The sequence below is a fragment of the Hetaerina americana genome, unplaced genomic scaffold, assembly GCF_022747635.1.
Source record: "Hetaerina americana unplaced genomic scaffold, ioHetAmer1.1.p SCAF_80, whole genome shotgun sequence".
Taxonomy (NCBI): domain Eukaryota; kingdom Metazoa; phylum Arthropoda; class Insecta; order Odonata; family Calopterygidae; genus Hetaerina; species Hetaerina americana.
The window spans coordinates 1,285,736-1,302,433 of record NW_027287428.1 but is presented as its reverse complement, the minus strand read 5'-3'; the positions used below and the strand labels follow the sequence as shown (position 1 = coordinate 1,302,433).

Genomic DNA, 16,698 nt, shown 5'->3' with positions numbered 1-16,698 from the left:
AAAAGAGTTGGCTCGGGGAAGGGACGTCGGGACCATCTGGGAGTAAAATTGATTCATCACCAACGCTCGGCCCTTCGTGAGGGCGAGCACAGAAATCATTAATCATCCCACTCTCAATTCAACCGTAAAAAGCGGAACAGGAAACATCATCCCGACTGCCAAGATTTTGCAACTGCTACACCCCATACGGCCCACGACACGATAAATACGAACTCCGCTAGAGGTGCGGGACGAGGTTTTCAGGAGTCAGCATATGGATTACGAATTAACCATCACTTAGTCGTCACTGACCTGACGAAAGAATAGAATCTTCCAAATCACTAAGAGAAAAGTTTCACTATCTTGGAAATACTATTAACGAGTTGAGGAATAAGTAAGGCTTTTTGCTACCGAAAAAGTAAAAGAACTCGTCAACGGGGTCAAGTTACAACGCTGTGCAATACAGGAACAAGTAATTTGCCGCCCACCTGCCACACGTCTTCAAGGTGGCTCTACGAGTAAGATACTTAATACATATAATAAGACAGGTGAGTGGCGAAATTCCCACTTCAACAATGGAAAGCATGAGGAATTGGAAAAACTTAGCCGATTTCACGTTACTTTATTGCGGTATGGCCGATTTCTTCGCATGTGTAACATCTTCAGGTGCATTTCTTATTAGAATTGTACCTGAAGATGTCCAATGTGCGATGACACCGGTCATTTAGGAATAAAGTTGGGTGAAATTCAAATGACTTCTATAATTTCTAAAGATGCGATTTCACATAAGAAGATTGAGGGAGCTAAAATTATGCACTTCACCAATGGAATAAAATATATCACAATACCAATTCCGTTTGCACCACAACAAAACTGAGAATTTTACTATAACGCATCCATTTCCGATATCACTCGGTTAACCATTATTTATTTATTGAGCCTTAGTCCGAAAACAGCAAAGCCTTTTACATCGGACACCGGACGAACAGTGATAACAATGGACACGATTACGAACACCCATGCCACCCAGGTGGAGAAAAACCCACCCAGGCGGGAATCAAACCCGCGAACTTTGGATTGGTAGACTTGACCTGGCTTAAAAATTGATGCCTTTTCAAATGTTACAGACAAGGGGTGTCCAACCTTTTGGGCCTTCTGAGTCACTCTGATAGAAGAATTGGTTTGGGGCACAATTAAAATACATGTTCAAGCCTATCCATAGCTGATGAACAAAAATATGTCCATGCATACTTTTCGGGACATCCGCTTTAACGTTAATAAAATCGTAAAAGAATACTTGTTTTTTCGGTCATAATATCCATTTCCATTCCCTACTTAATAGATCTAGTTAAATTTTTCAGTGAGCTTTTCAGGTGCTCATAGGATATTTGGTTATAATATTACTCTGACTGTTCTTTATAATGAAAAATAGTAGTTAACACATATAGTAAGATCTTAAGAAACCATGTAATTATATTATTTCAATGAATGGGCCGCATTCATGGTCATCCTGGGCCGCACGCGGTCAGTGGACCACTGCATGTACCCCCATTGTAAACGATTGCAAAACTACTCGATCCGGTCATCATCAGGAGCCGTCAATCGATCGGATCAAGGACCGCAGGAGATAGGATGGACACCTTACAGGGAGTCTTAGGGAGAATAAAAAACGGGTATCAAAAGCCTGCATTAAAAAACATATCAATGACAGCACGTTTCAACCCTTATGAGTCATCGGTTCAACCGGTGGCATATTTTTATGAGCATGATGCAGAATCAGTAAGCAGAAGAGCGATGCTATCGAAGAGTCTTCAAATAAGAGAAAGATTGCTATTTTTATTCACCCAATATAGACTCGAACTCCAACACGACCATGGGAGTTGGCCCAGTTACGAGTTGCTTTGACTGAAATGTATGGCGTGGAACAGCAGCACATAAATTGTTACGGGAAAACTTGTAAAATAGGATAGACTTCCATCAAGTTCAAAAAAAAGCGTTGACTAAATCCTACAGTTATACGAGAAAATCCTAAACCAATGACGAGTTTCCAGGTGACAAAAGATTCTAAAGGTCTCCCGGTTAATAGCTAGTTAAACCCAGGGGAATTGGAAAAATAAGATCATATTTAAGGAATTAAATTCGGGGTGAAAATGTTGAAGTGAACAAAATTCGAAAGTTCAGTGCTAACACAAAAGATAATTTACGCCTGTTTCAGTTATTTATGCTGTATCCATTATTTGGGATGACACTGGATGAAAACATAGAACTAAGTCCAATACCTTGAGAGCATTAAGATCGCGCGAAAATTGAGAATTCCAGACAAAAACCTAAATCTACCTCATAACTTTAGGATACTTACCAACTACTTTGCTATATCGTTGTTCGTAGACGCGAAACGTCCTCAAAAGGATCAGAAAAAAAAACAAAAACGTTTTACCTAGTCTTGGAGCGTTCAATGTTTTGTTTTGTCATAATCGTTATCTGTGCGATGGATGAACCATACCGACTCAATAGAACTAATGGAAACAAGGCAGTGATGTAGAATATTTTCCTCATCTTATCCAGGGGTACAATAATAACTTGGGTGTCAGCAGTAAACTCCAGGGCAGAAAATTTTCTAAAATACTTTCAGATTTCTTCTCTTCAAGTGCGGATGGATTGCCCAACCGCTCCTCCGATTATTTTGCAGGATGTATTCCTTGGAGAACAAGGTTTCCAAAAACAGAGACATCTTTCGAAGTTCAACTAAATCCTTGATTTAACTTTGTAGCCAGTCCGGAATACTCGCTGCCTATGACCTAACAAATATGACAGAGAAAACTCTTGTACTTTTCCATTCTATTCTCTAAAAACTCATATTAAAACGCCAATTTAGTAGAGGAGGGACCCATAAACACTTCTATCGACTTTTGGCGTGTCAGCGTCAACTTGACAAAGTATCGAGCTGAGGACAACCCAATACGGCGCGGTCCAACGTCCGTCCTTCAGCAGTTACGCTAAACCGTGTATCCCCAAGGCGACTTTTGCTAACAGTAGGCCAACTTGCCGACGGCCCGACTTCTCCCGATTCAAACCGATTGATACCTTTCCCCAAAACTCCCTATCTAGCGGAAAGGGTACAAATGACCTCGTCGGTCGCAATTATTTCCCCCTGAACCACCCAGAGAGTATGTGCCAGGGACAGCAACACAACATTTTCGGTTGGCAGAACTGTGCCGAAAAGAAGAGGGACGGACCGCGGAGGAAAGAAGAGGGAAGGACCTTTCCCTCTTCCTTCCCTCCGTGGGGAGGGGATGGGGAGGCGAAGAGGACGAGGTCGGAGTGGGAGCAGCCTGAGCGACCCATTCGAACCGAAGCACCCCCCTCCCCAACACCGCCGGTCCTCTCCCCCCTCAGACACCGCCACGCCCCCTCTCTCTGGCCTCCCTGACCCCCTCGGGTCCGCCTCAATGCCCTAATGCTCTCACTCCTCTTTTGCACATCTCCCCGACCACCTCGCAACCCTCCCCTCGCCATTTTGCAAAGACTTCCCCCCAACTTTTCTTCCCGGCCGAGCTCATTCGCTTTCTTCCGACCATCCTCGGACCCACACACACATACCCTACCACACCGCCGTCAACCCCCCCCCCTCCTCTCCCGGACCAACTCCTCTCTCACAAACCTCCGAAACCAGCCACCTCCCTCAACCCCCTCCTCGCTTGGAACAGGTCAACGCGGCCCCGACTGCCCAGCAGCCGGACTGCCCGACCCTCCCTCCCTTCCGCCTCGCAGGAATGGGGAAGAGAAGCGTGCGATGTTAGGACTTGGAACATCGCAGCTCGTGCGACTCGGGAGTAGTTATCGTAAATTTTCGAAGCAAAGAAGGAAACGGACAAAATCGCGCCGGCACTTCCGTGGGAATTCAAAAACCGCGAAGAGGGCGGCGGGGATTGACCACACTTCTCTTTTTAGCGAATTTTACCCGCCCTCTTCGGACTATCCCGCCATGGTCGATATCGAGAAATATTGTTACGACATTATCGACATTTATCCAACTTTTTTGTTATAGCCGGACACATTTTCGTCTCCAAAGGGCCGACATTCAAAATGGAAAATCGCACATTCAGAATTTACACACTAGCCAAGGAGTTGTTCGTATGGTAGCGCTTGAAGGGGGATTTGTAAGCGTGATGAGACATCTAAGATAATAGTCAACGCAAGGCGACATCGGTGGGGTCTACGCAAAACCTTCCAGACATTGTTACTTTAATACCTTCGACATTCTTGTTACTCCGGCGCCGATATTTAAAGTTGAATATCCTCAAGTCCAAAATTACCTCGCAAGTTTGACGTGAAATATTTCTCTGCGTCAGGGCATCGCAATGCGAAATCCAATAAACATGGCATTTCAATGCGTCGCAGTATCGCAAGGGTCCACGCAAGGCCTCTCTCTCCCTTCTACACACAGTGTCGAGAAACTAAAACTCAAACTCTCCTTCCTCTCTTCCCCTCTGATGTGGTCACAAACACGACGCGCCCCTTCAAAACCAAGCCACACTCGTCTCATCCTCTCCTCCTCGGTTAATCTCGCACAAACCTCTCTCTCGGACCCAGAACAGACTCTCTGCCGGCCGAGGGAAGCTTATCCCTACCCCTCGCCCTTCGCTCTCCGAGAAGACACCGCACGCATCCATCCACCCCGCCCTAACAAGTGAGATGCTACAATTGTTTGATTTGCACTTGAAAGCGTAATGGTGACCAGACCATGAAACTGTTCAATGAACGGCATGAGTATATTCATCTCATCTCACGCAAGCCAGCCTCGGAGAAAAATACGGCATGATGAGCAAAAATATTTTTGATGAGTCTCACAACAAAATTATTACCAGGTGGTTACAAAGTATTTAGCAATAAAATATCCAATGCAAATACAATTACTTTCGGCTAAATCCGAGTCGCTTTAAATAGTAACAATTGAAAGGGCACTCCAAAGTTTTGCTGACGAAACAGCATGGATACAATTGTCACAACAGGATAAGTACATGGTTAGGATGGCTCCCCGTACCCTTAAAGGAGCACTGGAGTTTTCTACAAATATATTCTGCAGAAAATATTTTGACAATTTAATCAGAAGACTGATGACATTTTTAAAATCACATTCCGACATTTAGGATTCGCAATCGATTTAAATGATTGGAGATGAGTAATTTAGCCAGTTTTGGACGATATAAAATGGAATTAATCACATTTAAGGTACCTTACGGGGCCGTTAAAGATGTAGTTAAACGTTTACAGGCCTATGGGCGTTGAGAACTTTGGTACTTGCAACCCAAATTTAAGACATCCAGTTTAACTTGAGGGTAGCTACCAATTAGTAGCGATCGTTATTCGTAGTGATAGCTAATGATTCCATTTATCTTACACCCGTTTTATTTGAGACAGGCCGTTTTCCTTCCAGGAACTCGGACCAACGCATAAGCCATTCTAACCAACAATTACCCATTGATAATGGTCTTCGATAATCAATGTACATATTTTTGTCAAGTAGCGGACTTACATTTGCCACATTAACGACGATTAGATGTTTCAATTCCCTAGCCTCGATATCGGTTTTTTCGTTTCACAAAAATGTTCTGACAAGGAAAAAGAATTAAATGCCCCATTTCTTTTTACTCCCCCAAAATTATCGATGGAGATTTAAACCTCGATTATTTCCAAATAATCGCATTTTTCAGTTATCCCCAGGGGCTCATACGTAGAAAATTTCTTCGCAATTGGGCATCCCGTATTGTAATTACCTCTTGGCTCAATTGGAAATTGTACGTACAACCGTCTTACGAAATCACCTCTAGTTACACTTTTCATAAATTTCGGTGATCATGTTCTAAAATGAATGGCCAATTAACTTATAGGTGTTCTACAAGTTTTTAAGTTTTCACCAAAAGTTGCGTATAAAAATTCTTCCCGGCTGCGGCCGAAAACAGGAAATTCCTGTGGAATTGAAATGGCTGATTATTCCGTACCGCTTGACTGTTTTCCCATAAGACCAAGCTCCGTACGTCAAGTGCATTCCTCGCTGAATCGAAATACGGGGACCGCTAAAGATCGCATTCAAACTGACGACTTGGTGGGACGAATCCCGAAAACCATGGTTGCGTCCCTCAAATGCTGCAGATTCACCAAAAACTACGTCTTGAAGAGTAAAAAAAGCTTTCATCACACACATTCTCCGGAATCTACACAACCGTGGAGCATCGCAACAGATTAATATCCTTTGGGAGGCCGTGTAACAATCTAAAAGACTGATAAAACGACTTGTAGCTGGGAAACACGCCCCCCCCCCCTGGTCCCCAATATTTCATCACGATCCTTGCATTTCGGTCTGAGGTTAAGCTTGTGGTGGAGACCCAACGGCCTCTGCGCCGCGCCGCAAAACAGAGACATTTTTATCCAACTACCTTCTCTCGGGTGAGGGCAGTGACGTGGAGGAATTTGGGAAACGGAGAAGGAGGAAAAGCGAGGCGGGGATAAGTAGCGGCGACCACCCAATGCCACCCCCAGCAAATTCTCATTTGGCGATGCGAATAAAACGGAAATCGCCATCAAAAGACACGACGACTTTATCGGCAAAATCAAAAACCCTGTCGAATGAAAGGCCACGCCACCCCCCGACGGCCTTAAAAAGATTCGACGGAAGAAAAAAAAAGAGGGGAAACGGTCTTTCCACGTCCGGTTTTAAATTCCTTTTGCCGCCGACTCCCGAAAATGTCCGCGGGCAGGGAAGGCGACGGGGCAGAGTTCAGGGGCGAATTCGAACGAATTCCATGACTTCGAACACGAGTGCACTGCTTTGAAGTCGGCGACGAGGGGAAAGGACGAAAATATAGACCGGAGCTCCCCCCACGCGCCTCCACGAGAATCGCCCCGCGAAGGAAGGAACACCATAAGCGATGGCGACGTCACTCACCCCCGAGTATGCTTTCTGGCAGGGATGGGGGAGTACGGGTTGGGGGAGAGAGGCATATGGGCGCTCAGAGGGCCGAATGCATTCCACTATGCATACACTCCGAGGGGCCAGCGAAAATATTACTATGACATGCGGAATGTCCCCAATGATCGGGTGGCTCGCACGAGCACGTGCCCCGGTAACAAATTCAGTTCGAGGAATAACACGTAATGAAGGAACTAAAAAAAATCTACAAATTTAATTTTCACAAAAAACCGTACACTTATCTAAAGTAAGCCGAACAGAATACGTTCCATCACGCCACCCGCTATTCGAATAAAACTTTCCGCTTACTTCCGTGGATTACGTTTGAGTGTCAGCAATGACGACACTAAACAATCATTTCTCCCGATAGACGCCGATGTAGGGCAAGGTTCGTTTGCGGCCACAGAGTCGTGCGAAAGTTCGGGGACGTGATACGAGACGTGTGGCCGCTACAAAAACAGTAAAACTGATAAACTATATCCAAACAATATCCCGCATGCTGCCGCCGTAAGGGGCGTGTGTTGTCAGGACGCTTGAAAATTATGCTCTTGCCGGAAAAACTTGAATTTTTTTGAAAACATCATCAAAGAGCCAAAACAAGATACATAAACTTATAAAATATAGACCTAACAAAATTCTTTTAAGCACGTCGCCCACTAATCGAATAAACCTTTCATGGATTTTCAGTTGAATTTTAAAAATAATGACGTCGTGAAACACAACGATGCTCAATTTCCCCTCCTGATACGTTCAGGTATCAGGCGAGGTTCGCGAATCCGGAGTCGATATGAGTCCGTGAGGATTCCGGAGATACGTACGTGAATCAATCAGCCATGACCACAAATTCAAAAGGCGACGGCCGGGGCCAGGCCACGTCCGCCATTGGCAGTTGTGGCAACCCAACCCTGGTGGAACGAGTAGATGACTATAGGGATCGGAAAACGGACGTGTCTGAACACGCCACTCTCGCAACGTGAAAACCGCCGGTCAACCTTGAACATTTTAACACTACGCAAATAGAAAATATATTAATTCACGGCCCGCAACAAAGTGGACAGTATTTTACGCCCGTCTTGCAAAGGCTGACTTAACCCAGGTCACGCCGGTTTCAAATACGAGACCGGAAATGCACATAATTCAGCAAGTTAAATTGAACGCAGTGGAGGGCTTGGATTGACAAACTTCGGTAGGAAAAGTCTTCCTGTGAGATCGATGGATTTATCAGTGGATATGTTGGCATAGAGTCAGGATTCAATTCATTCCCTTAGTCCACATTCATCTCAGCCCATTCAGATATCTTGACTGTGAGTTTTTATTACGTAACGTAAGCGAGTGAGAATGATGAAGTCACGATGATATAAATGGGCGTTTCTTTAAGATTGGTTAGCATTTTCACCAGTAATACTTTTCGGGAAGCTGACCATTGCGTGGACACATTAGAGCCTTGCCTCTTCTATTTCATCAACAAAACCAAAGACATAATTGCATCTCATTTTTATCGTATGGAAGGCTTAACTTCCGCATCTTTTCCCTACGTAACGATTACGACTGTGCTGGTTTCATACATCATCCCTATCCGGCAGTTTCACCATAACGTAAAAAAAAACTTGCGATTACTCATTTCCACGATTTCGCCTTTTTTGGGAACACGTGCTTAACAATGGAAACTTTTCAAACATTGAAAGCGTATTTACAATACGGACGCAATTCAGTCATTCAAATTACCGATGGTACCCTTACTGGAAAGGCACCAATGCTATCGCAATACCTCAACATTACAACATTTAGGTTAAAATTCTATAAATCAAGTAAAAGGCATTTATGTTTCAGCCAATATTGAACGAATACGGTTATTATTACCTTCACTCCAAGCTATCTCAAACGTATGCATAGTATGTGTATAATATGATTCGGGGTCGCTTGGAGAAGGTGGTGACTACATTTACCTCCTTAAACTATAAATTTCAAACGTAGAAGTCAGAACACATAACCTCTACTATTGATTTGAAATAACCGTTATGTTGCCATATGAAAACTATGATAATTTTGGAATTACACAAAGATATTCGCCACAAGTGAATATAAATCGTAACAGAACAATAAATTTGCTCTGTGACTAACACTTTTCTTCTAATGACAATGGGAACACGCATGACGAAACTATTAAAACAAAAATAAGGCAGTCGAAGGCAATTATGCGGTACTCACGGAAATCAAACTAAAAAAAGAAAACAAAGGACATTGACACAAGCTATCTAAAGAGATCCCTGGCTATTCAATTAAATCGCAATTAAAACGCCAACAAAATGATAAATAAGATTCAAGGCAGGAAATAGTCTTACTTTCATTTAATAACTGCCTTGGGAAACTCACACCCGTAAAGCACACACGGCAGGGGAATCAGCAGCAAAGAATTGCGTAATTGACACGTAATCGTATGTACAACATACAAGGAGTCGTAATTCAGATCTCACAAAGGGAGTTCAGATATTTTTTCGCAATAAATATACTGGAAGATTTTACCCACTAACCAAAGGCATCGTATTTGGTCTCTTCCAAATGTATAGTACTCTTAGAGGGAATTGTCCCAATTATATCTTAAAAAAAAGTGAAATAATGGCCTATTACCAAAAAAAATGGACGATACATTTAGATTTTTTTTCTCAAGCAAGGAAAAAAGATTTTCATCACGAGACAACATAGCGTGCCGTGTCACCTTTTCACACCGCTTAGACAAATTAATTGTCAATATCCCAAAGATATTTTTCAGCAAGATTCCGTAGCGTGCGGTTCATGAAGGTGTGCCTCTTCCGGGTTCCTTCGCGTACGTTAACGTTCTTGACAACAGTTTCGCCACCGGTTCTGGGGGCGTCCTCGTGATGAAACCGTACACAGAAACAGTACAGAAAAGAACACCTTCAACAACCCAAATAATAGGAACAAGATAGAATATTAAGGACGGTCGTTCAAAATTTAAGTAAACCGCACACAAATGGAATGGGATTAAAGATTGAAAAACATAAACCTAGATTGAAAAACAAACGGTTATAAAACATATCACGAAAGCAATTTAACATGATTTATTTGAAACGCAGTAATGGAATCGTTCTAAAATGATCAAATGCGCCAATATTTTCTCAAGAAAATGCATTTATGATGACTTGCATCACCCTTATTACTCGGACTAATCAAGTCGAAACGGATGCTATAAACTTTAAAGAATGGAAGTGGCAGGCTTCCAACAAAGCAAACAGAAAGTGGGCTTACAGGGAGAAAGAAACCTTATACCCAGAGTCTGACTGCGGTCCCCTTCAAAGCAGTAGCGACCGAAATGATTGGACAAGACATCACTCACGCGAATAAAAAACGTCACCCTCCCTCGACCAAAAGCCTATTCGCAGCACTTCCGGTCGTTTCAAAGATCATTTCCACCACTGGGCGAGTCGGAGACGATCGCTGGCGTCACACCATTCTCGCGTGAATCTTAAAAAGACTAGCAATAATTGAGAAGACTCCTGACCCTTTGTCTCGGGACAATACCGCGACTCATTGCTTCACATCCGCACCGCCGCTCGACCACTAGGCGCAAAAATTTCGGTTGCCGTCTGCTTGCACGTAAACAAATCGATGACACGACCTGAACACTGCAGAGAGCAACGGGTCGGACGATTCGGATAGAAGACAAACCGTAAAAAAAAACAAACAAACAGAAATAACTCCGTAAGCACGTTCGCCCAATATGGCCGTAACTGAACATAACGTGCTGTAATGGGCGATCGAGCAACTTACCGATTGTGACGCCGCAAACCCACGTCCGTGGGGCGCATTACGGGGACCCCGCAAGGGTGCGAATTCGCTCCAGTTTTCCTTTATCGAATTCACTGAACTGGAAGGGAACAGGTCTTGGTGTGTAGCGTGGATGGGAAGAGGTGTGGGGGGATGGAGAACAACCCGAAGGCCGCCTTAACGAGACCACGGGAAGCGGAATGTGGAACACCCGAAAGAGATACATACAACACTTCCTGTCCCGTCGAGTTCCACAAAAATGCACTATAATTTCACTAAAAATGCCGCCAATCGAAAGCAGAGTGAAAAGCAAATTTACTATAGTTATACCTCGTGTAAAGAGCTCCAAGGATGTCGTACGTCCCAGTTTTCCCAACCCGGAACATATCACCGGGCACTTACGCTTTGAGCTAATGCTAAATGAAAAATTACTTCTCCAATGTGTAAAAAAATAAATGGATGGTGGTCTTCCGTGGCGGTTTTTCGGAAAAATAATTGTGCCGTGCCAAAAAAATGCAGGGCGCACTCAGCAAAACAGAGACATCACAAGAACGAACAGAAACAGCGAAATCCGTAAACTGGGCAGCAATTTAGTTAGTTACAGTTCACTGAGCGAGTAAAATATATATTCCAGCTCACCAGTGAAATCAAAGTACTGGTGGAGCAGATAGTATGACACGTACAAAACAGTAGCGCAAGGAATAAAATTTTAACTCATGCATTAGGAGAATAACCTTTTTCACAAAGGGAAAATTCCAACAACTCATTCAGTAGTACACCATACAATTTAAATTAATGCTTAAAAGAACCAAGTTTTTAAATTCGTGGGGCAAAGAAGTCCATATGTTTGAGGCTTTAATAAGAAAGGACTTTTATTTTAAATTGGTTCGGGGTGTTGACCGCGGGCGGGTGTGAGATGCATTACAGCTGACCTAGTCATAAACACTTCAGTGGTTCGGAATACCCTGGCGATATGGAGAGAAAAAAAAGAAAAGCACACAAATTCCTTTTATTGGATGTTTTCAGCCAGCCTAAGCGAGGCAAGCGCGGTGATGCGTGGACATCTTCAGATGAAAGAAGAATACATTTAAATATCATCAACAAATCAGATACAGATTACATACCAGGGTTGAGACAGTCCTAAATTGAGAGTAAAAAAAATAATTACGGTACGGTGGTAATGAATGGCAACATCGCTATGGTTGATTTAAGTGTCATGAAAATCAATGTCGTAGTTCAATTGTCACCGTCACAGGATTTGTTCAAACTTCCAAAACAAAGACGACCATTCCAAGGAAGCTGCAAATGTGGCAACTAGGAATTTCGAACTCCGCGGAGTAGACGCCAACGCGCTTGCCAAGCCAGAACGTGCAGAGAAATTGTTGCATTGGAGATGACACAACTGAAACCAGAATATACATTTTGTGGCCGAACATAAAATTGTAAAACACAAGAAATTTGCATTGTTTCGTGGGGCAAAACGGTTATGGGGCAACGACGGAGACAAATGCTACTCGTATGCCCTCGTATTATTTCTATTTGTTCAAAGGATACCACAATTATGGTACGAACAATTCTAGAGCCATCAAATTTTCTACTATGGCCTTAGGTTGAATAAGGCAATGGATTATTACCTTGCTTTATTTTGTGTAAATGACAAGCAAAAGTGTAATGCAAAACTACATAGTAATTACACAAAAAGTACAAGTAAGATAACTTCTTTGGGCATTTCCCGAAAATGCAAGAGGGCAATTAACCCATCAATATATCCGTCTACGCTCTTTTGGTGTAAGTTCACATAGCTAAAGGGTTATGACCTAAATGAGCACACAAAATGAACTATATAATGAAGATAATTCGCCGCACTTTGGATCAATCCATATGCTTACCAATCATACTTCACGTTACACAGAAGTGAATTAGACTGAAGGAAAACTTCGGACGGGGGAGATATATAAGACGCGTCATGTCATTCCGTTTAAGTTTAACATTACAATGAGCAATACAATAGGTAGTTTGCATTAAAGAGGTGAGAATCTATTCTATAAATTAAACTGAGCAATTATTAACGTATATTTGGGACATATTTTGAAAAGGATTGAGCCCTTGCGACAAAACAGGACAGGGATAATGAGTTTTAAGGTTTCAGTGACCAATAACGAGAAAAGTGACGCAATAATTGTACATACGAATATACTATTTAAGGGATAACACACTTCCGCAAGTTGCTCCGAATTCATAGCAAAAAACTCTTGACGGTTGATACCATTGCTGTATTTAGAGGTCAGTAAACATGCCCGATGTAAAAGCCATTACAACATTTCAAGGTCCTTTTCGGCATTTAACGAAACCTCTACCGACTACCCAAATCTTATCTTCAAAAACTGCCGCTAAGAACCTCGGAGGTAAAATTTAACTGGTAAATACCTTTCGCCGGGCAAACAACGACCATAATCGACTCCCTGCAGCTTTAGATTGTGCAATGCATCATATTAACATGATGGCTCCCATTTAGCCTACTTGATTAACAAACGAACGGCCGTCGAGCTATCTTATGATTTAATATTTCAACGAAAATCTCGAAAGCTCCCCTTCGTTCTGCTAAGTATAAATGGAAACACTAGGTAAGAGTGTGTTCAACAATAATGCAATAAGTTTCAAAGATCTTCAAGGATCACGGAGTAGTTTTCCGCCGCCTGCGATGTATTCTGCTCGTAACAAAGCTAAAATTAGAATATGGGATTAACACTAGATGTATATAACGAATAATATTAAAGGTGATTAAAAGGTAAATGGTCTAATTTAGCCACTCTTTTAAAGACGACAAATTTAAAACAACTTACTGGAATCATTTAGGCCAATGAAAAGGAATGTACTCCACAATTAAAACAATCAAAGCTATGCTGAAATGCATAGGAATTACCTGCCGAGTGAATAAGCTTACGAAACTAATTATAATTCACTGACGAGAAATCTAAAAAGACATCCCGTGTACCACAAAAAATCAAGACTCAACGATAAGCTCTTCAAAAAAACTAAACCACTCAAAATTTTTAAAACAATTGCAGTTACAAAAAATATTTAGCTTTTGCAAGTATTTTACACCTATATACAAGTAGGATAGAGAGTAAATAGTACGTAACGACTATTTTTCCTCTTCTGTTTTGAGTTGGCTCACTTTAAACCCAGGCGTCTAATCCATACAATTGCTTCCTTAAACAATACGAGGTATTAAAGCGTGGAACATCTCAAAACAAATTGAAAACCGATTTTTGACCGTTATGATCCTTCCTATAACCATGCCGCTTAGATTTTCAAAATATCTTACACAATAACCTGCAAGACATACCATTTCCCGTACATTGCATTCGATATATTTATGGTATAACATACCTGTATACATAATTTAGACAACTACAATATATTACACCACACGCCGACGAGCTCATGTAAAATTTCAAACTCAAACTTACAGACGAGATTCAAATAAACAAGTATTTTCCATAAATTCAAATGACAAAACCAAGAATATTAGTCCCGCATTCAAATGCACATAACTAGACTTCAAACGCATCATCAACGCAAATAGATGAAAGGTACAGTTGAGTTGGTACATATTACGTCTAACCCAATGATTTCAAAACCCCTGGTCTCAGTTTCACACCTTTATAATCTCCATACACTACGAACACAGAATTCAAATTACAGGAAAACGGCAACAAAGATTCGCGTAATTCAATAAAGGGAGTGACTAACTCCAAGAGAGACATTTGAAGAATGAAATCACCACCATTACGTTATAATATTATACTTACTAATACCACATGACTCTTAACATTACGCTAAACTTCCGGTGAGAGGATAAAAGACAACGCATTACTAAGCATCGCTCGCTTAACATAAACTCGAATTTAACATAGAATTATTAACAAAAAAATTAACCTATATCTTTATACTACAGCCACACTTCGAACTTAAAGACGAATCACTGGCATGCGGCAATGTACCTGACAGCAGTAACTCCTTTTCAGACTAATGTGATCTGCATTTAGTCACCGCACAACCACCTTGCCATGTTAATACTTAACTAATAACACTGGAAGTTAATCAAAAAACCATAACTTTGAGCAACGCTTGATGCCGAAAGGATAATTTTTCAATTTTAAAACATTTCGGCTTGGTTGCGTAACAGCTGCAGTGTTTAACTATTGAAAGAGGACAAAGTAATCGAGCGGAGGTCCTTAACTATTTCACTACTTCCGCATCCGCAGTCGACGACACGGCAAGCATGGGCGTGGGTGATCACAATCGATGTTGTCTACGAAACAATATCGTTCGTGGTGAGAACATTTCATCTCACCAAAACATGAACGCTAAAAATCCGGAAACACCGAAAATCATCCATTTGATAAGCACGGACGAATAGATACTGTCGGAAATTGCGATGACTAGGAATTTAAATAAATTAATGCTATAAGCACTGAATACTAACAACACGTTTCAGAACCGAAGTGTTCAGTGACGAACTCCTTGCCCATCGAAGAAGCTTTCATGACGAAAACGTGCTTCATAACCATGTGCTTGCAGGCGGTATCTGGAATCGCACTAAGTGAAAACATTATTTACCTAACGATTATTCCATAATCTGTCGAAGGCTCAGAACGGTATCGCAATTCTACGGGCTAATATCACACAATAACAACTAAAGCTGTCAAACACACGGATCAACGGCACTGATGTTTTCGTTTTGACAGCCGTAACTACTAACACCATAAGAATGATCATCACACACTACCACTGCAGCATACACAAGGTATTATTTCAAAAATCCATACAGCTGAATGAGTGCACCAATTTCTTGAAATAGCCCGTAAATACAGCGTGGGACATAAACATTCTGCGGCCATATTGGATTGAATGGACGCACTAACACAAGCGACAAACGCATTGTTTATCTTCCGATAGACCCAATACCAGCAGTAAACAAGGTACTCACCAGCAATGCGGCCCGTTAATATTCCTATTGTAAACACAATGCAGAGCAGAAACACTCTGGGCGCCATAAATTCACAATCATCGGGACACTTTCACATAAAAACTCGTACGAAATACGCCATGGACTACCGTGCGTAGTGATACACTCACTACTCTCAGCATACTAGAAGTCAGAAGAAACACCTTCCGCAGCTCTTCCATTAATGGCTTCCTCCCCCCTTGAAGTGGTTAAAAATTGGAAAGCTAATTCCTGTGTGCATAATATACTAACAAAAAATTAGGTGGTGTTTTGCAAATTTTAGGCATTCATTTAATTGCTTATTTTAATGATTATTTAGTCACCACTTTATTAATAATGAATTGAACATGAATGTTTTTTACCCGCGTAAATTTGTTTCCTTCAGAGGAATATCCTCTCGGGTATTCGCGAGTTCATTGATTTAGTTGGTTATGTTTCATCTATATTATTCCTACATATTATATTTTTGTAGTTGAATTCAAAAGTAGACCAGTGAAATTATCTACAAGCGCTTTCCTGAGGGAAATCTGTGCGTTTATTATTCAAACCATAAACGCAGTTTCTCTAATCAGTTCATAAACATACACAATTATATTTACACGTTCACTGAGTACATTTCCCTTTGGAAGTATATTAAACCTAATTTCCTTCAAAATTCAATTCTTACATTTTACAAGGGCTTGGATAATAGACTATGAAAGACCAATAAATGACTCTAAATGAACAAGGAATAAATGTGTAATAGCTATTCCTTGCTTTATATTCTGCATGCTATACATAACATTCCTTTTAATTGCATGGAGTAATCTATGATACATTAATTTTCATAAATTTCTCCGTTTAAATCACGATTTCTCGGAATGCTTGTGTAACAGCAAAAGCATATTTTTTACTGATATTATCACATCAAAATAACACTACTTCACTTTTTTATTACATACTCATAGGA

General features: G+C 41.5%; 1 protein-coding gene across 1 annotated transcript in view; it reads right to left on the bottom strand.

The window, feature by feature from the left end:
- LOC139698255 (protogenin-like) overlaps positions 1-15,837 on the bottom strand; it is a 319,114-nt gene extending 303,277 nt beyond the window's left edge. The window contains exon 1 of the mRNA XM_071597130.1: positions 15,732-15,837. Coding sequence (XP_071453231.1) covers positions 15,732-15,798 — 67 coding nt within the window. The 5' untranslated portion in view covers positions 15,799-15,837. The remainder of the gene's footprint in view (positions 1-15,731) is intronic.
- Between the last annotated feature and the right edge of the window lie 861 nt (positions 15,838-16,698).